Source organism: Anser cygnoides, chromosome 2, assembly GCF_040182565.1.
Source record: "Anser cygnoides isolate HZ-2024a breed goose chromosome 2, Taihu_goose_T2T_genome, whole genome shotgun sequence".
Lineage (NCBI taxonomy): Eukaryota > Metazoa > Chordata > Aves > Anseriformes > Anatidae > Anser > Anser cygnoides.
In genome coordinates this window covers 24,502,172-24,522,248 of record NC_089874.1, presented here as the reverse complement: position 1 = coordinate 24,522,248, position 20,077 = coordinate 24,502,172, and the positions used below count along the sequence as shown (strand labels likewise).

Here is a 20,077-nt window from a genome sequence, read left to right as displayed (position 1 = left end):
AGCCTTGCCATAGCCAGAAAACTGCACAGAATGGCACGAAGAAAGGCTTTTTTTGTTTTTCTCATTTTCTTTTTTTCTTTTCTTTTTTTTTTTTTTTTTAAGTAGCTACAGAGAACCTGGTATCCATGACTAAACAGCTCCAGTGACCCTAACAGCATGAGCAAACAGCATAAATCCAGCACAGTCCATAGGTCAGAGCACTATGTGCAGAGCCTGCTTTAGATGTTGGCATTCCAGTGTGATTCCAGAAGTGATGGTTTTGCTGCTCTCACAGCTCCGCATTTTACTAGCAATTACCCAGTTTTGGGGTACATAAGCCAAATTTGCTTGTCTAGTTAGATTATTCTTTCTATTGCTGTTTCTATTTCTAAAAATCAGTGAAAAGAAACAAAAATACTATTTTTTTTTTTTTTTTTTTTTTTCCTCCCCAAGGTGATGCAGGATAGGGGTTTTACAAAAGGAGCATAGAACATAATGTGTATTTCAAGCAACTACAGAGGAGGGCTTTTTCCTTTGGAGTGCTCTCAGACCTCCACACTGTATGGGAATTAAGGAGCTCAGCACTTTGCATTAACAGGCCCTAGAATCATTAAATAATTGCCAACCAGGATAATAATTACTCTGACTTGCAAATCTACATACTTCACAGAGGTGGAAAGGATCTGAGAGAACAAAGAGGACACCAGTGGAAATTGTGAAAATACCAAGTGACCATTATCTGTCTTAGAGGCATCTTTCGTACTTTCCCCATTCTGCATTTTTACAACTATTATATATTCATAGCTGACAAAATCCACAGTCTGGGACAAAGAAAATAAAAAGAAGTTTAACACAATGCCTGTCTAAAAAATTAGATTTAATGAAGTGCCTACTGTGGATTTATTTCCTGATGTTCTTCTGTGGTAATAAACCCACATCCGTTAACACACTTGGAAGGCAAACAAAAATTAAACGAAGAAGTTTCTTGGCTGCCATCTGCTGTTCAAAACTTTTCTTTCACACAGAAGAAAGAACAAATGCAAAGAACCTACACCAATGTCTCCAAGTTTTCTCCTTTCCTTTACTTTCCTTGGATAAAAACAGTGTCTTTGGAATGCAGTTAAAAACCACTGTATTTTGTAAGGATTCTGCATATATACTCAATAATTAATCAGCACCATGAATGAAGAAGGCAAAAGCTTGAATACTTAATGACACACTGGCTTAGGAAAAATACAGTGAAAAACTGTATTCATTAAAAAGTTCTCTCTACTAACTCACTGCAGAATACTAGAGAACGATTTGACTATGCAGCAATAAGACTGCGCTAGGGCAGAGACTGAAAAACAAAATACAAGCAAGATGTCTGCCTCCCTTTTTCTCATAGCTTTGCTTTATTACTAAAGTAAGTCTGACAATATATTTATTTCATTCTCTTTCACTTTCAGAACTACCTAGATATCTCCTTTTCAAATCCTGTGCCTCACTTCCCACTTCTTCTCTGTCCCAGAGAAGCTACTATGATACTGGGAATCTAATGAGTAAGACAGGTGCAATGAAAGAGGAATCTCCTCTACATCTGACTTATAAGAGGACTTGGAAATTAGTCTTAAATGAAACAATGACAAGTTGTCACAGTTTATGACAAAAGCTGAAGGGACTACCATCTGCAGTAAAGCAGAACCAGGAGTCTACAGAGAAACCTTAGGCATGCGAGGAGTAAGACATCTGAAATCATAGATTAACAATAATTAGGGTTGGAAAAGAACTCCAAGATCATCTGGTCCAACCACCGCCCTACCACCAATATCACCCACTAAACCATGTCCCTAAGCACCACGTCCAATCTTTCCTTAAACACCCCCCCGGATGGTGACACCACCACTTCCCAGGGCAACCCATCCCAATGCCTGACTGCGCTTTCTGAGAAGAAATGTCTCCTCATTTCCAACCTGAACTTCCCCTGGCGCAACTTGAGGCCATTCCCTCTAGTCCTATCAGTAGTTACCTGTGAGAAGAGGCCGACCCCCAGCTCCCCACACCTTCCTTTCAGGCAGTTGTAGGGAGCAATGAGGTCTCCCCTGAGCCTCCTCTTCTCCAGACTAAATAACCCCAGTTCCCTCAGCCACTCCCCACAGGACTTGTGCCCCAGGCCCTTCACCAGCTTCGTAGTCCTTCTCTGGACATGCTCCAGGGCCTCGATGTCCTTCTTGTAGTGAGGGGCCCAAAGCTGAACACAGCACTCGAGGTGCGGCCTCACCAGAGCCGATTACAGGGGGACGATCACCTCCCTGGTCCTGCTGGCTGCACTGTTCCTGGTACAAGCCAGGATGCCGCTGGCGTTCTTGGCCACCTGGGCACACTGCCAGCTCATGTCCAGGCGACCATTGACCAACACCCCCAGATCCTTTTCCTCTGCACAGCTTTCCAGCCACTCTCCCCCAGGCCTGTAGCGCTGCACGGGGTTGTTGTGGCCAAAGTGCAGGGAAGTGCATGCTTGAAAAACAGTATTTCTAAGATTGCCAGTCAAAAGGTCAAAGACTACAACATATATATGCACACATAATTTGACCATGTACTTCTCAGTCTTCAGGGAGCAAACTGTTCACTTCTTCTCATACAAATGTATCACATGATAGAATAACTTTTCAAGAACGGTCATAGAGTATGACAACTTAGATTACAACACACACAAAAAAGTAATGGGCGTAGAATGGTACTAACAGATGATTTAGTAGTAGCTGCAGCTTTCATTAAGTCTTTCCCCTATTCTTTGGTTCCCTTCAGTATTCCTCAAAGTTCAGAGTAGTCTACAGGAAAGTAATGTTAATCTGGAATCAGCCTACTAAGGTGTATGATACTCGGCAAAACATGGCAGGAGAATGCAAGCAGGTCAGGGCTCATTCTGTACTATACAGGAGAAAAAAAAAAAAAGAAAAAAAAAGAAAAGGAAAAGAAAAAAAAAAAACATCCTGAGCACAATAAGAAGTGAGCAGCAAGAAAAAGCACATCATGGTTTCTGCACTGCATTCAGGTCATTTAGAAAAACATTTCAGAGGTTCTTTAGTAAATTAAGAGCTGCCAAAAATACCAATGGATGTCTTTACAAGCCAGCTCCCAGACCGTGGTCAGTGATGTAATTATCTTTGTTCTGTAGTTCCAGGAAAAGGAAAATGTGGATGAACTTGGTACTTAGACCTACCTGGTTTGAAATGGGGTAAGGAGTGGACTCCAGGCCACGTATCTTCATTTGGTGTTCCAAGTACCTGTACACAAAAGGAATAAAAGAAAAAAGGAAAAAAAAAAACATATAAAACATGTTTTAGTGGAAAATACTTGACAATTCATAGCACTGCATTCTTCCAAGGAGTTCAAAGTAACTTACAATCTAAACTTTAAATAGGCTTAATTATCGGGGGTACAAAAAGTTAAACAGTTTCCATGTTTATGAGGTACCAGTGGAGTAAGTAAAGGACATAACAGTGCTGTGTTTGTGTTAGATTGCTTGTTTGACCAATACTTGTTCCCACTGACAAGTTCAAGCTATTTGCATGTCAAAGAACACTGATGTTACCAAGGCTAGATTTTTACCTCAGTAATAATTTCAATCCTTGTAAATTTTAATAAGCTGAACAGACACCTAACAGATGTCAGGATAGACACGCAAGTGGTAAAGCAGATGACCAAGAGCATGGCATGAACAAAGAATGCACAGAGAAGAGCTGTAATTTCAAATTGATATAGTAAGCATAAAACCAGTAAATTTTTAGAAAATACAGATGTTATTGACTCATGCATTATCTTTTGTTTCTATTCACTTCAACTGTCCCCCTTGTAGTGTAAATGAGACTACTTTCAGCAGCAGTGCTTAAGACTTCTCATGTACATCTTATATATACTCTGCTCACATGAAAAGTTCAACCCCATGTGTTTTCGGCACAAATAATAAGTTAATTGAAAGAACTGCTGTAATTAATCCTTCCAAAACTGTTTTTGCTTCATGCAACATAACTGACAAGACTTGCAACAGTAGAGCTGGGAGGAACATCTAAAATAGCAGCTCTAAAAGTGGGTTTCTGAGTGAGATGGGGAATTTGTTATTTCCTCAGAGCCTCCTTGTTACAAATCTTCATACAATTTCTAACACGAATCAAAATTCTAGGGACTGTTTTCAAGATTTGCTATTGCAAACAGCAATAGCTCAGGCCCTGGAATAAAAGGCTGATATTATGAAGTGAAAGCATTTCACACCAGTATGGCACTTGTTTTGCACTGTCATAAATGTACAAAAACTCTCTGCAAGCCCTGCCTCTACTTGCACTGTAGATCTTCTGAATAAATCTTTCGGGCCTGCACAGATTGCATCTCCGTGACATTGTGTGGTCACTTACACCAGCACAAAATAGCTACATAAACATTTGTTCTTATCTATAAATTAAAGCTTTAAAAATTCTTAGAAGAAAGACTAGGAAGCTGGAGCACAAATAAAAGTCTGTTCACTCTGCCATAAATTTATTTTATAACATTATGAAATTGACTTAAAGACTTAAGTTAGAAATAGTGACTTCTTAAACGGAATCAACTCTTACCTGCAAGGTGAGTTTTATGACTCTAGGGCCTCAAGTTTGTTAAGCAGTTTGCAATACTTACATGTTTCTAATATAAGAATAATATTGTGAAGATGCTTCTACACCATACATAATACCTCAAATACAAGAAACTACAACTAAATTGAACCGTTTGTATGATAGCACGAATTGAAAGTGGAGCACTAAGGTGTCAGAGAAACAAAGACAACAAACACTATCAGTTCAATTAGACAATATATGTACATGTGGTTATTTGGAGATGCAAGTTCACTGATTGTATTTGTAAATATTATTTCCAGAACGTCGCTTTCGGTACTTGTGAAACAAGACTTAATCAGCATTTGAATAAGGTAAACCTGGCCCTTCAACCCTGATTCATCACAACACCAGTATTCTCTTCATTATTGCTATTAAGGAGAGAATAGTGCTCTGATTAAGCATAAAAGAAGTTCAGAGATACTGTTGACCCACTATGTTATGATTAAATCAATTTGCTTTTGCAAATAACTTTCACCTGGCTTCTGTATAAATGAAGCTGCTGGCACCAAGCATCTCCCAGGCCAGGAGGGGGAGCCCGTGTATTAGAAAAAGAGATTCTTCATTCCTCTCAGTTTAAATTGAGAAAAACCGTCATCAACTTTGCAGCCCCCCTTAACAAGTCAAAGTAATACTCTCTCACAAAATGCTGTGAATATAATAAAATTAGCCACGTCCTTCCAAATGCATGCTTGCTATCATCTTGTATTTTAGATGAGACGTAAGCAACTAAGGCACTGTACAGATGAGTATTAAAACTCACTAACAAAATCTGAAACTTTCAGTGAAAGATGGAATCTTTATTAGACCAATTTAATGTAGAACTTGAAGATATGAAATGAATAATTCTGATGTTCAAAGTAACATTAGGCATAGCAGCAGAAGGCTTGATGGGAGATCGCTTTTGTAATGACTCAGTTTTCTGTGACTCACAGGGTTTTGTTTTTTTTTTGTTTCACCAGTTTTCCAATCCATTTCTTTAATAATATTCCAGCACATCTGCTGTTATAGTGTTTATGAGCCAGCTATGAACGAGTTCTGTGCAATGGAGTACTCAAACTGCCTACAACATTTATACCTTCTGTCAAGGGTAGCAGTCAGTTTAGAAACAAGCAGGTTTTCCTATCATCTAAATGCCTACCATTTACAGGTAAGGGCAGCTGGTAGTCCAGGCAATGATCCAGACACTGTATTTCAATTCTTTGTACAAACACTATAAAGATCATCCTTATTCTATTACACTTTTTAACATGTACAATGCAGATATTCACAATATGTGACTATCAATCAACAAACAAGGAGAAGGCAGCAGGGAAACAATGGTGTTTTTAATAAGATGAAACAGTCTCTGTCCAGGGGTATGTCAACATAAAGCAATTGGTAAGCAGCACCTTCCACAAGTGTTGCTTCTAAGCAGCAATCAATGCCATTTTGATGAGGTGGGATTAGGCAACTTAAAGTACTGAGTTTTGACACCTGCTATAAACAAAGCAATGTAGAATCCATGTAACACCACAGCGGAGAAAGATCTGCCTTGGCTTGCAAAAGATAATTATGGGACCAACATGGAAGAGGAAAGGAGAGCCCAACAATCTTCTGGCTTTGCTCTAAAACACTGTCCCTTAGCAGTTAAGAGTCCAGACCTGAACACAGGCAACATCTTGGCACTGCAGAAAGGCATCTAACCAACTATATGAGGCATCTGGCTGTAGCAAACCACTAGCCTGCCAGTGCCTGAGAATGAACCTAACCTTGCAACTACTGGTGGAAGTGGAAGATACAAAAGATACAGCAGCCCAGGACAGCCACCTAACACCAGGAGCTGTCATTTTAGTATAAGGTTGACCTTCCAGCCCCAACTATCTCTTCATGGGCAACCACTTCTCATCCCACGCATGTCACCTAGAGTTCTCTCTTCCACATTTTAACACTTTTTCTTTCAGTTATGAGCCTGTTCAAAAAAACATGAAAATAACCGCTGCTGTCACAGCATTCAAGCCCAATGCAAGATTGGAAATAAGCTTTTATTTACCACTGGGAATTTTTTGGAAAAAACAACTTGTGTATTTTTTCTACTGATAATTTGCATATCAGCAAGGTAAACATTCAACTTGTATGCTTTTATGTCCTATTTTTAATTGAATTACTTATGCAAAAATAATCTACAATTCTCAAATTTGGAATCAATTTAGTGCTTGCCACAGGCCAAGAGGGTTATGGTTTCTGTAATGAAAACTCCAGACCCTCCTGGGATTTTTCTGCTCCACAATACACACAATTATAACATGAAGCACTCTGGACTCATTTATTCCTTAACAAACAAGATAAAATGACCTTAATTTGTCATTTGAAATTTGTTGTTCAAAATCAGGATCAGATTCTGATCTAATTTGCATGGTGAGAAATCTATTTATATGAAAATAACAGATTTATAATACATCAGGGTACTGAGGGCCAAATACCCTCACTGCCAGTTGACATTGTACCGGTTTGGCAGCAGCAATATACAGAAAGTTATGAAAACAGAACCTGCTGTTCAAACCTCCATATACAAGCATAATATAGAAAGATTGTCCAGGAAACACAACACAAATGCATTAAGGTCTACTCCATTGCTGTAACTTTTTGATAAAAGTCTTGCTTGCTTTTTCCATCTGATTTTACAAAGACTCATCATTCACCTAATTAACGTGCTCCCTTGTGTCCAAGGGAATCATTATTTTATGGTAAGCATTATGCCAGTCCATCAACACAATTAGTCATGTTGTCCTGCATTCTGCTTCGAAAGCATTCCCTGTTACTGCCATGTAATAAGGTCATTCTGGGTAACAGTTTGTCCGGAGAAGCCATCTGAATCGCTTGTGAGATGAGCAGCAGCACACATCTTTCCCAAGTACTGGCATAATTAGTGAAGAATAAGTATTTCCATTTCTACTACAACTTTTGAATATATGAAGCTGTATATTATTGAAATAGTGCTTTCATTCTTTGTTAAATATGGTGATACTCAAGAAGGGCAATGGTCTGGATTTCAACAAGACAAAGAATGTGCAGCCAGTGGTATTATTCAGGGTTTTCTAGCAACAGAGCAGAATGAAAAACAAGATCAGTATGCAAATGAGATGTTTTTCCTTAGACAAAATTTATGGAAATCAGGCTGAGCAATTTGCTGAATTTTCAAGTCTTTTTTGTGTTAGGTCAACTTGGTGAATAAATAAAGTTCAGTCAAAAAATTTCAGGACAGTGAATTCTATTTTTTTTCAATAAAAATATGCTTGTGTTGAAAAAGACCTTAGAATTTTAACTAGAACAAGTTACAAGCTGTATGTAATTTATATTTATTTATTTATTTATTTAACTTTATTTTTCCTTCCAAAGGTCATCAAGGTTTCTGTTCCAGTCTTCTTATTTGCCAAGTAAAACACACTGCATTTAGGGCATGCCCTTGGCTCTGAGACACCATAGTAGATTGTATCTGTCTAAGGAACTGAACTTAATAAAGAGAGTAAGAGAATAAGTACAGCAGAGCCATTTCCAAATCAGCAATCTCTTTCTTTTTAGTGGTATTTGGTTGTTCTATTTTTCACCAAAAATCTGCTATTTTCTCCCAAACCATACATTCCTAGTGAAACTTCAACTTAGTTTTAGTTTTTTTTCTTTTCTTTTTAAAACTTTTCATTTTAGTTAGACAAAAGTCAGTTACTGGTTGAAATTTTTGAGAAGCTGTGCAAGTCCAAGGTTTCTCTATAGGTTCTCGACCACTCATTGAGCTACCTCTGAACATGGAATTCCCCATCCATTCTGGAATCTCTCTCTCTCTCAGCCTTCCCTGGCGATAAGCCATTTGCACTGGTGGTCCAACTAGTGCTGCATTCCCCTCCTGAGGGCTCCCTGGTAGATAGACCTTAACCACAGCTTCCACCATCAGGGAAAGGCTTTATTACCATCTGATAATGTCAGTGAGCACAAAGAGCAGTAGTGAGGACTGAAGGAGCAACTTTGTCCTTCAGCTTAGCATTCTGCCTAATGGGTAAAAAAAAATTCAGCAACTATTTGTGTATTATGCATGCTGACTCAGCCTCTGCTGACTGACAACTGCAGCTATGCTCCCTTCGACACTCTGCTGGGCACACTGGATGACAGCTGAGTGTCAAGTTTAATATCCAAAAGATAGAGACAAAAATGGAATTGTCTCAGTACCAGTCTTTTATTCACATCAGGAGCTTAGCTCTTTAGTTTCCTTAAGGGAAAATAAATCTATCAGTTTGTGTAATGCACTTACACATTTGTTAGAGGACGAACATATTTTAACTTAGGGAAGGCACTGGTTATTCCAGGATTCCTAGCTGGAATGAGAGTCACCCTACTTTTATCTACAGTAAAAGTCGATCAGCTAGGATAACAATATATTTATTTGGATTCCCAAAAAATAAGAACCTATTCATTGTCCTTGAGATTTAAAACATTGAAACCCTACTTCCTCAAATAAATGGCAAAAAGTACATACAATCCCTCATCTGGGAATTCCCATAAGTTCAAAATTAAAACAACTAAACTGAGACTGTGTGATCAAGGCACAGTCTCCCCCCACCCCCACCCCGTCATGGAAAACACTTGTTCAGAGCCTGAAACCTTTCTTTTGTTATTTTTATTGTATTTATAAATTTTGGTGTTGTCTTTTTTTTTTTTTTTTTCCAATCAATTGTCATCAAAGCATTCCCTCATTATTCCCATACAGGTAAGAAAGAAAATACCAGCCAAACAGAGATGCAACATATTAAACATACAGAAAATGAGGTAATGTAGCTTAGTTAGCACGATTCCTCTCCAGAAAAAAAAGGACCTGCCAATTCTTTACTGACAAAATCAGACTTTCAAACTTATTTTTCTGTATAAAACAGGTTGTATTTTTGGTTCCTTATGTCCCTTTAAAATTACAAAATCATAAGAAATCCTAAAGAGATGATAGCTAGTAAAAGGAAAAATAAATTCAACAGCCACCATTTTGTATGGTAATAAGTAACAGAATATATTTAATGTGATCTGCATTCATTCATGACTTCAAATGAGAATACAGAATTTAAGAGGAAAAAAAAGGTTAGAAAACAAGTTGATCAGAGTATTTATTTTGCAAGTTAATTTGTTAATGATAAAAGCATTGTGTTATCAAAAATAAAGAAAAAACCCTAACCATGAAATTATTTCAAGAAAAGAGAGAAGGCACAGCTCACCAAACTAATAAGCTTGTTTCTCCTGCACAATAAAGTGACACTGTTTTATGAAAAACAAAAGTTCCCAAGGCTTATTCTCTAAGGTGAAAAAAGAACCAGCAAAAACAGAACCATGTGCACCTACAATCAAAGGCTGACTCCTTCAGGCATTAAGTGGAATATCATCATTCTGTTATAAAAGGGTAATAAAAACATTTGCTTTGAGCATATGGAGTGATTTATGATGAAGCTAGCTTCAAAAACATTTAGGTAATGTGCCAGTATGGATGAGGGAAGCAAAACATGAAATTAATATCAACATTCCCACAAAATCTTAACAAAACACATTAATTAAAAAAAAAAATCAAGTTCAACTAATGTTTGTGTTTTTTAGCTCAGTCAAGGACCAAAAATGAGGTATTTGAAACAGTAAAGGACCCAACTGTTCTTGACATGCTTTTCCCCACAGAGGTAAAATGCAACGAAGTCTTGCCAGGAAACCTATTTAATATGTGATTTTTTCCAGCCTTACTTTGTGTATTTAAATGATATTTGAGTAGTTGCTTGCAGTGAACATTTAAATTTTCCCCAACGCTGTTTCCACTCTCTTTGCAGCAAAAGTAAACAAACTCAAAGTAAACAAACTTCATCCCCACCACAAGCAAAGCTCCCTCTTTTTGAGGGGCACTGGCAGAGACCGTTGCAAGTGTGCCAACAGGAGGGAGAAGCCAGGGCCTGGAGACTTCACAAGCACACTCCTCTGCCTCTGCAGAGCCAGGCTGTACGTACTGCCCTGCACCCAGAGGAGAAGCAGGAACAGAGCAGGCATCGAGACAGACCAAGCACTCCGCAAACCATCAGGACAGGATTAAATGAAATCCCCAGCCATACAACAAAGCACTACCGAGGTTTGATTTGTCATTGTCCTTAACTGCTTGGCCAAAACTCACCAGGAGTGAGTTTTGTATATCTAGTAGGTCCTTTCTGGAATAAATATTTTCTTTTGAATGACAGAAATAGCTCTGTCAATGAGATGACTCTTAGAAAGGAATTCTGTCCACAATCCCATCTAAACTGGAGAGAGAGGGACCAGAATCATTCCATCTAAATTTCACAATGAGACAAAAAAGGCAGTGTGAAACAGCTTGTACTGGGCTATAGCGTCCTCTTCCTAAAGCTTACCAGCACACATCACAACATCCTATTCTAGTAACTTTCTGCTTTCATAAGGGTTCACATGGTGGAAGAAAATGGTTTTTGATGTAGTGATTCTTAATAAAGCATTACTGTGAATGAAACAAATACCAAATACAGTAAGAAAAAAGATCTGACAAACTTCTTGTGAAAACAAAGGGGTCTATGCTGTAGAGAGAGGATCTTATCAGAGATATATATTATAGAGAGAGGAAATTATCAGTAAGGGGTGGGGAAAAAAGTCGAAATCCTGACAGATTGCACTTTCACTCAAATCAGTGAAAACATGCAACAATTTAATTTGAAACTGTAGGACATGCTAAAAGGAGACACTGTGTAGCTCCAAAGTTTCAAGAGGGCTCTTTGTGAGGGCTGCTCGAGGCCCAAATGGGATGAAGCAGCAGAACTGGGATCCTGTCCTCCTAGCTTTCCCAGCCACCTGTGCCAGGATAAGTCAGTGAAGTGGCTGAGTCTCCCTCTACCAACAATCAAATCGTCAAAATAAAAAATCCTAGACTTTTAAACTACGGCATCTGTTTTGGATCTGCAGAAGATCAAGTAGCTTGATAGGATGAGGCAGAGTCTTAGTAAAAAGAGAAGAGAATTTGAAAGCTTTTGTATGCCTCGAAGATGTGGATGGGGATAGGACGGGGAAGAGAACTCATGGATAAAACTACAGCTGACCTCAGCAGATTTCTCTCCCCTTCTTCCAAGGAGAGAAGCTTGCTCTTCTAGCATGGTCACTTGTGAGCAATCTAATAGCAGAGATGGACTTCACTAAGGAAGACCTTCATGACAATACATGTGAAAGAGCACCTGCTTCTGATTTCTGTGCTGATAGGTCTCTTCCTTACCATTTGGGAACAGAATTATTTCCTTCACTGTGAAGGAGAAGGAGCACAGTGATTGTCAGAAGGACCCCCTAGCTCACAAGTCATGCTTGTTTATGTATCCTGTAAAATATGCTCTGATTTACAGTGTACTGAAAGGTATGTATTATGCAGGTCTGATTTGCTATCCTGTTTGAATTGTAAAATCTTTGGAAGAACACATCCAAAGACAACCCTCTCCGAAATATGCTCTTTAAAGATTTCAAAGTTTTTTTAATTTATTTTTTTCTAACTGACTTTTTTCTTTAAACCACAAAAGAAAAAAAAAAAAAAAAAAAGGAAATAAAAAGCCATAAGCCTGTGGGAGGCTTTTATGAAACACACTTCCACAAGCCCTGCTGTGCTGGCTCAGCAGCTGGTTCATCTGAATTCCTGGTATGCACTATACAGTTGTTGTTTTTTGGTGGTGGTGGTGATTTTGGTGGTTTTTTTTCTTTCTTTCTTCTTTGTTTTGTTTATTTATTTTGAAATGCTGGCTTATCAGAAAAACAATGCTGTTTTTGGAGCAAGCACCGCTGTCCAATCTCAGTGGCATGGACAAAGATACACCCTTTCATTCGGATACCTAAAGGCTTAAAGCCAGACATCTTATTTAAATAACACACCTAATTTATGCAAATTCCTATGAATCACCATAAAATTAGTAAATAAAACATTTCTATTTAAAATAGAATGGCATTTCTTCAGTATTACATTGTTTAACTACAACTATTTGACCAAATCAGCATGTTTAAGATCAGATCCATTCCTGACAAGTACCATCACCACACCAAGATCTGCCCCAACGGTTTAGTTTTCACAGAAACCAATCTACATTTTCGCAGAGCAAAATCCCACTCCGAGCAGTGAAGCACTCTACTTCTTTGATACTGGAAACCCTTCCTGCCTGGCCTGGTGCCCAGCCACAACACATCTGAGGAATGAGTGTATCTCATTATGACACTACACCAGGACCTGTCATTCCTCATGCACAAGCAACAACATATGCACGCACAATGGAAGCTCATTACATGACAGAAGTACCTTTGCAGTGCAAAGGAAAGCTGCTGTACTAAGTCAGACAGAATATCGTAGCTGAGCTAAGTGAACTGCTGAGTTCAGGGGCTTGAAAAAAAATGGTGATATCAAGAAAATTCTTTTTCTCCCCTAAGAATCCTTGGGAGATAATATATACCGAGACCTGTATATTTAGCCTGGTGCTCAGCATCACAGAACAGCATGATACTAGAACCAAATCAGATCATCCAGGAGTTTTCCAAGTCCTTATTTTGCCAACTAAGGTCTTGATTTTGCAATAATCTCAATTTTGAATAGATCCATGCAGCCACATGGTGCTCAGTGAAGCAGTGGGTATTCTGTCAAGTTTTTTTAGGCAGCCATTTGTTCACTCTGCGGTAAATGAAGGCAGCCAGTCATGCTGCCATTTGAAGAATGTGTGGGTCCAGGTGTTGCAATATTTCTGAAACAGTGAGTGCATTAATAATGAGCTCCAATTGTGTTGGGTATATGTGGCGGACATAAGTGCACTTCTGGATGTCTAAATATCCTGATGATTTCCTGCACTGAGCCTCATCAGAATTCCCAATTCAAATCACTTTTAAAAACATCTAACCTTATCACTAAAAACCACTTCAAGTGATTCAGTTTCAAGTGTGCCACCTACACCAAACTGCAGCACAATACTTGGTGCATTCAGAAATCATTCCAAACAGCAATATTTTGCTCCTATAAAAGCCAGAGTTTTATACTTCTGACTGTCCTTCTGAATCATAGGAACAAAACAGGCAAGCAGAATGAAAAATGGAAGTCTCCAAGTAGTGTAGAAAATTCTCACAATAAAAAATAAAAACTGGGGAAAATGCCAGCCTATCTTGATGGACAGGCACTGGCCAGAAAAGAAGCCAGGATATTTTAAGTAGGATCAGGGCAGAATACGAGGAAGATGCTAATTCTCATCCAGAACACAGTAAAATAAACAGGAAGGCTGTGGCTGAACATAACCTGTATCTTCCACTACAGCCTAATGAGCTAGCACACTGTACTTCAGAGCACATTGCAAGTCTCCAGTGAATTCTTCTCCAGAACATCTACCCATTTCCCTGGTGCCTTCTTTAGACACTTCCTTGGAAGTCCAGTAAGCATGATGGGCTCTTTTCCCTGACACCATGCCTAGATGTTCACATGGGTAAGAACCTGGAGACATACCAAATACATTAGACAACCACAGTAACATGGAGGTCCAGAACTTGCTTGCAGATGACAGATAACAGGAACTCCTCCTGGGGTCCACTACTCCGTTGCTGGATGCTGCTTGTGACCAGGATGATCAGTACATCCCTTTCAGATCGCTCTCTCCTCTCCTGCCACTCTCTCCGTAACACCAGAAGAACCCTGCTGCAGACTTCCCCAGTCTGACCAAAAAGTTCTGAGTTTTGGACAGTCAAGAAAGAGAAGTGGTACCCACAGTAACACCAAACACCTTGTGGCTGAAATTGAGGTGATTTTAGCCAATTATGTTTCTGTTTACCATTAAGTAGTAATGTATCTGTTGTCCTATTACAGTGTTGTTTCATTTGAGGAAAAACCACCATGTTATGTGGTTCTGAAATGACAATTTGAGAATACTTCTTTGATGAGAAATTTAAGGGGGAGGGTAGAGATACAAAGTGAGTTTTGAAAGAGTGCCAGATTTTGAGACTCAAATTTCCTGAAAATTGGGAACTGTGAGATTTAGCAATTTATTGATTATTTAGTAACTGAAGTTTTAACAATCAGTTGGCAGGTGGCCTAAGACTTTTCATTTTGCTTTTTTAAATGAAGGTGGAAGCAGGTGTCACTCAACTGGAAGAGGCAGCTGCACTCACAGCTTCAGTGAACCCATTTTTCTTTGACATTATTTCGCTCGGTAACTTTGTGCATGACTTCTGAGCTCTCCAGAACACCAGGCAAGAGGAATTAGGGTGTAGTCATCTACTGTTTCCATATGAACATGCTTTAAGCCACATACAAGCCAGCCACATTGGCAGTCTGCTCTTTGCAGACTCTCTTTTGGGCAAAAGGGAGAGACTTCCTTGGAGCTGCTGAAAAGCAACTGTTCCTCTCTACTCACTGGGGAAGGAGGCTGTGAAAGGGAGCTGTGAGGACTGGGGAAGATTTGTAGAACATACTGCTTACAACTCCAAAAGGAATTTGGAAGGCTTGCACCAAAACGATTGATGACAACATGTGAATGAATGAAGGCATATCCTGCTGCTTAACATATCTATGTATCCAGACCTGCTTAACACCTGCATTCCATGGTATACTCTTTCTCAGAAAACAAAACAAAACAACAACAACAACAAAACCCACAGACAAAGAAACAAGCAAAAAGCAGAGGGAGAAATGGATAGATAAATAAATAAATACTATGTGCAAATTCAGAAAAGAAAATTAGCACAGGCGTGACAAAGAACTTCTGAACCACTAATAGTCAGTAATGATGGAAAGGATGAGAAAGAATGGAGTTCCAGTTGCTTATCCACCACCCCCGACATATTAAGGTCCATATAAATGTATGGCCTGAAATACTGACAACATGAAAGGCTGAATAATGATTAGGGGTCAGGAACAAGAATATTAAAATGGCTATGTTCATTCTTTAACATGAGCAATGCTGCAATTATACAGAAAAAACACAACACTTCATAGGTAAGTTTTAAAGACCTCACTGAATTAGCACAAAGGGAGATGTTATACCAGTGAAACAAGGGTAACTAACTACACAAGTTAAAGAGAAAAATCAACCTCTCAACAGTGTAGGTGCAGTTGATCTCTTGAACTGTGTGAGGAATGCAGATTAGCAGCAGGATTTTATCATTAGGGAAGTTAAAAGGCCGCAAAAGCAACAAAAACATGAAAGCACTGGAAGATAATGTAAGGCAAAAGTGGTAGGAAGCTGCACTGAAAGTACTAGCACCAAATGAAGCCCAAAGAAGAGATGACTCTATTAGGAAACTGCAGTTTCACTATTCTGAGTTTTCAGCTACATTCACTGGTCTGATAAATATTCTTGATATGATATTGTACTGCATGGAGTTCATGGAAAAACAAAAACAAAACAAACAAAAAGCTATGTAAAACAAACAAAAGAGGATTTACCCTGGCTACCCTTGGCACTGCTGAGTAGTTGATAAAGAGGTCTGATAAAGGGAGGTCAGCAGGACTGTGTCTCTACCCCTCCCTGTGAGAAAGGAGCAGTACCGGTGCACTCTGACCAGTTGGTTGAGCAGCACAGCAATGTTATCCACCAAATGTCTTAGTTATCAGCCCAAAGCAGACTATACCAAAATGCCCAGGATCTCGAGTGTCCAAATTATTGAGGCTTCTTTTTAAGTAACTACGGCAACCCGTTGTATATGTGCACACCAAGATGAGACACAAAGGACAGCTAACAGACTGACAAAATCCCTGTCTGCATTCCCTCTGATTTTACTGATACAAAATTTTAGCGATACAAAATTTCTGAAACTTTCCTTTCTCGTCTGAGAGGAGCACAGTTACGAGCTGCTGTAAAACAATTACATCTGGATATAGAGAGGGAGGGAAAACAACAAATATATGTTCTATGCTGAAAATGAGTACAATTAATTCTCTTTTGAAGAAGGTTCCTCTTATACCCTTCTATAAAATTATCTATTTGTCTATCCCTGTGTTTTTTCCTGAATCTTTCTTGAACAGAAATAAGCTACTAGAAGACAGAACTAACTAACAGCATATAACACAAGAGAAAACTAAAGCACATCTGTTTTTAAAGGTGATTCCAAGTTCCTCCTAGAACTATTCAACACTGACACTTGACTCCTTTCAGCCACACAGTGAACGTGCTGGCTGAGTACAAGAGCTGATGAGTAGTACTTTCTTAACAGTAAACATAACCTTTTCATACACGAGAACAGAAAATAATGTTATAAAAATGTGTGAGAAAGGGTGGACACAGTTCCACATTACCAGCTGAACGCACTTAAACTTACCTAAAGCAAACCTGCTGATTTATATTCCTGACAATGGCAACTCTCAGGAAAAGCAGTTGACACTAAAAATGCTTTCAGAACAAAACCTGACTCAACGATCTCTCAAGTCTCATTGAACCACACACAGTAGAAGGAGGCCTACAGGGTGGAAAGATTAAGGAACTGAGGGGCTGTATTCTCCAACACTATTAGAAACTATACTAGCAAAGTCTGTGAATATGGCTATACAGAATTTAGATACAGCTTTTACTGTTACCTTTTTTTTTTAAACTATTATTTATAGCTCATTAATTTTCTGATGCTGTCAGCTAAGTATGGGCAAAACCATTCTTGCATTGGCGTATTCAAATCTACATCAGGGCTTCTGCCAGCCTATAAATGGAGCCACAAAAATAACACCCTTGTAAACAGACAATGCCATGGCAGCAAAACTGAGTGCTACTTAAGAATATAAGAAAAATTTTACATGGTTGTAGACTACAAATAGCAGTGGCCTCTTGATGCTGTACTGCCGTTTCTGCCTACTAAACTTAAAAACATTCTATTGGGAGGGAAGCGTTCAATTTTCTGTGCAGGAGTGCCAGTATAGGAGAGAAGAGTCACACAGCCAGGGGTAAGACCAGATATTACCAGAAGGCTTTGGCTTGATGTAGTTTCAGACAGAAGCCTTAAACAATACCATCCATCATGGAGTGGTACTGCTTTAAAAGGTTGCTTCATGGGTGAACCATAGCAGAAAACTAACACAGCAAAAAGGTTTAGACATTTTTTTGAATGGTTTAGTTCCAGGAAACAGGAAGTCACCAACATCAGAAAAATGGCAGAGCCAGAAGGAAGGTGTGTTTGAATGAAGAACTAGAAAGAGAGAAAAAGAGAAGGGAAGACAGTGTGATGGCTGTGACAACTTCCATTAGCCTGAATCCTAACGATAGCACATCCCAGGCAGCCTATGTGTGTTCCCCCACACACTTTTGGGGAATTGGATCAGTTCAGACCGATGTCCTAAACACACAGCCTTGTACTCGGCTAATAACACATCAAAAATTATCTTAGTAAGAATAACTGCAGAATAACTTTAAGTATCATTAAAGGAATTAAGCAAATGTTATCTTAAAAACATAAGTCCCTCTTTACAACACAGTAAAGTTTAATCAAGTTCAAGGTTTATATGGTCAACTGATTTCTCACCGAACAAAAGCTACAAAAATCTAATCTAAAACTTTCAGCATAATAAATAGATGCCTCAAAAAACTCCTTTGATTTCTCCTCTGGACATAACTATCATGAAAGCTACCATATTTCTGTGAGAACATACCCTCTGCACCATAATACGGTCTTTGTTAAGAATTTACCTCTTGCTTTTCTGCTCCATCACTGACAGGTTTTAGAGTTTACACCACAGCTATTTGGATCATGTTGTGCCCAGAAAAAGCACTGTGAATAATTCTCGTTATGTTCTCACCATATATATTATTAGTTCTCTCTGATGTACTCAGAAACAGACCTCAACTGCCAGAAATACTGCTATGCAGTGATAAATATATGCACTCTAAAGACAAATAGTGAAAAGTGGGCATTTTTCTTTCTGTAATTGACAAATTGACAAATAGAGAATCCAGTTTTGTATTGCCTGTGACTTATTTTAAATAGGGAACTCAGAAGACTGGGGAAGGAAGAACAAGAGCAGCAGGAATTAAACTTAATAATGTATACTCTGGTACTATTTATTTCATAATCACTTAAAAATACCTACCACATTAAGAGCCTAGTCAGGTAATTCTCCTACTCTCAATTTCTGCATGAAAGCTCTTGTTCTGAACATCTTATGAAAAAGAATATATTTTTCTTTCTTTCTTTAGATCTTTTTCTTTCTTTTTCCCACGTAAAACTGTTTTTGTCCATTACTCCCCAGGCAGTTTCAAACTAATGCAGCTTATTTTCAGTTGGTTACTTTTCTCTTATAGTAAAAAGACAATAACAATAAAAAGGCAATTAGAAAAAAAAATCAGGAGAGGTTTGTTCTCTTGATTTTTTGTTCTCTATGCAAATCACATACATAATGGCAACACACAAACAGTGGACACAAGAATTACCTGACAGCATTTTAATATACATATTTAAAACTCAGGTGAAATAATATAAAACTTTCTAAACAGGTGAAATTAAATGCATAGGTTATTTAGCCACAGCCACTTAACCAATTAGAAAAGCAGCTGACCTAATCAAGGCAGACTAACGTTAGCTTTTGAAAACCTGAAATCTCTTTAAATTGCTAAGCTTATCTAAGATTCACATTCAGTTTACAGAAAGATACTGAGAATCAGCAGCTTGTAGAAATGTCAGTGGCAGTTGAAGACAACCTTTTCCCAAGTGCTCAGCATCTTTCTAAATTAAGATATACTCCTGGGCACTGATACAGGAAACACTCAAACGGGTATTAAAGTCCATCTTCATTCAAATTAGCCCTATTGCAAACTAGACTTCTGGCACATGCATGGCTCCTACTGACTGGGCTTAAATGGGATGTTTCCCTGAAATGCAAACCATACAATGATAATAAAATTCTATATATTTCTATCAGTTCTTAGGAGAGGAGGAGAAATCAGCTATTAGTCTTGACGTCTTTCAGGAAACATGGAGACAGGTAAGACACATCAATCTTATGTTCTCATAACATGTCTCTAAAAACATCATCTCAAATTGCCTCACAATGATTTTTAAACATTTCCAACATTAAGAACGTTTGAATTTGAACTACAGATTATAAGCAACAATTTTGGCAATCAAGATACTCTTCAGAAAACCCACTTCTGGCATGTGAAATGCAGTTTAGATACAAGTGAAAGAGGGAAGGGGAAAGAGAAGTTTCTGGTGTATTAAACATTGTTCCTTTATTTATGAAATGGAAAGAGAAGACAATATGACTACTCAATGTATGACCATTTATTATCTTCCCTAGTATATATATAGCCAGCACATCAGAACAGGTTTATGAATGGGCCTATGCTTTTACACGGCACAATACTGTCCTGCAGAGTAAGTTTTTGGATAACAAAAATTTTGGATAACCACTATGGTTCAGAACAGGCTTCAATTCAATTTTTAATACACACAAATGGCACTTTTGTTCAGTGTTACCTGCATCTAAAAGAGTGTGAAATAACAAA

General features: G+C 38.4%; 1 protein-coding gene across 4 annotated transcripts in view; it reads right to left on the bottom strand.

The window, feature by feature from the left end:
• CDK14 (cyclin dependent kinase 14) overlaps positions 1-20,077 on the bottom strand; it is a 328,969-nt gene that overhangs the window by 104,327 nt on the left and 204,565 nt on the right. For all 4 annotated transcript variants that reach the window (XM_066991698.1, XM_066991699.1, XM_013187015.3 and 1 more), the window contains one exon: positions 3,182-3,245. In XM_066991698.1, the coding sequence (XP_066847799.1) occupies positions 3,182-3,245 (64 nt within the window). The remainder of the gene's footprint in view (positions 1-3,181; positions 3,246-20,077) is intronic.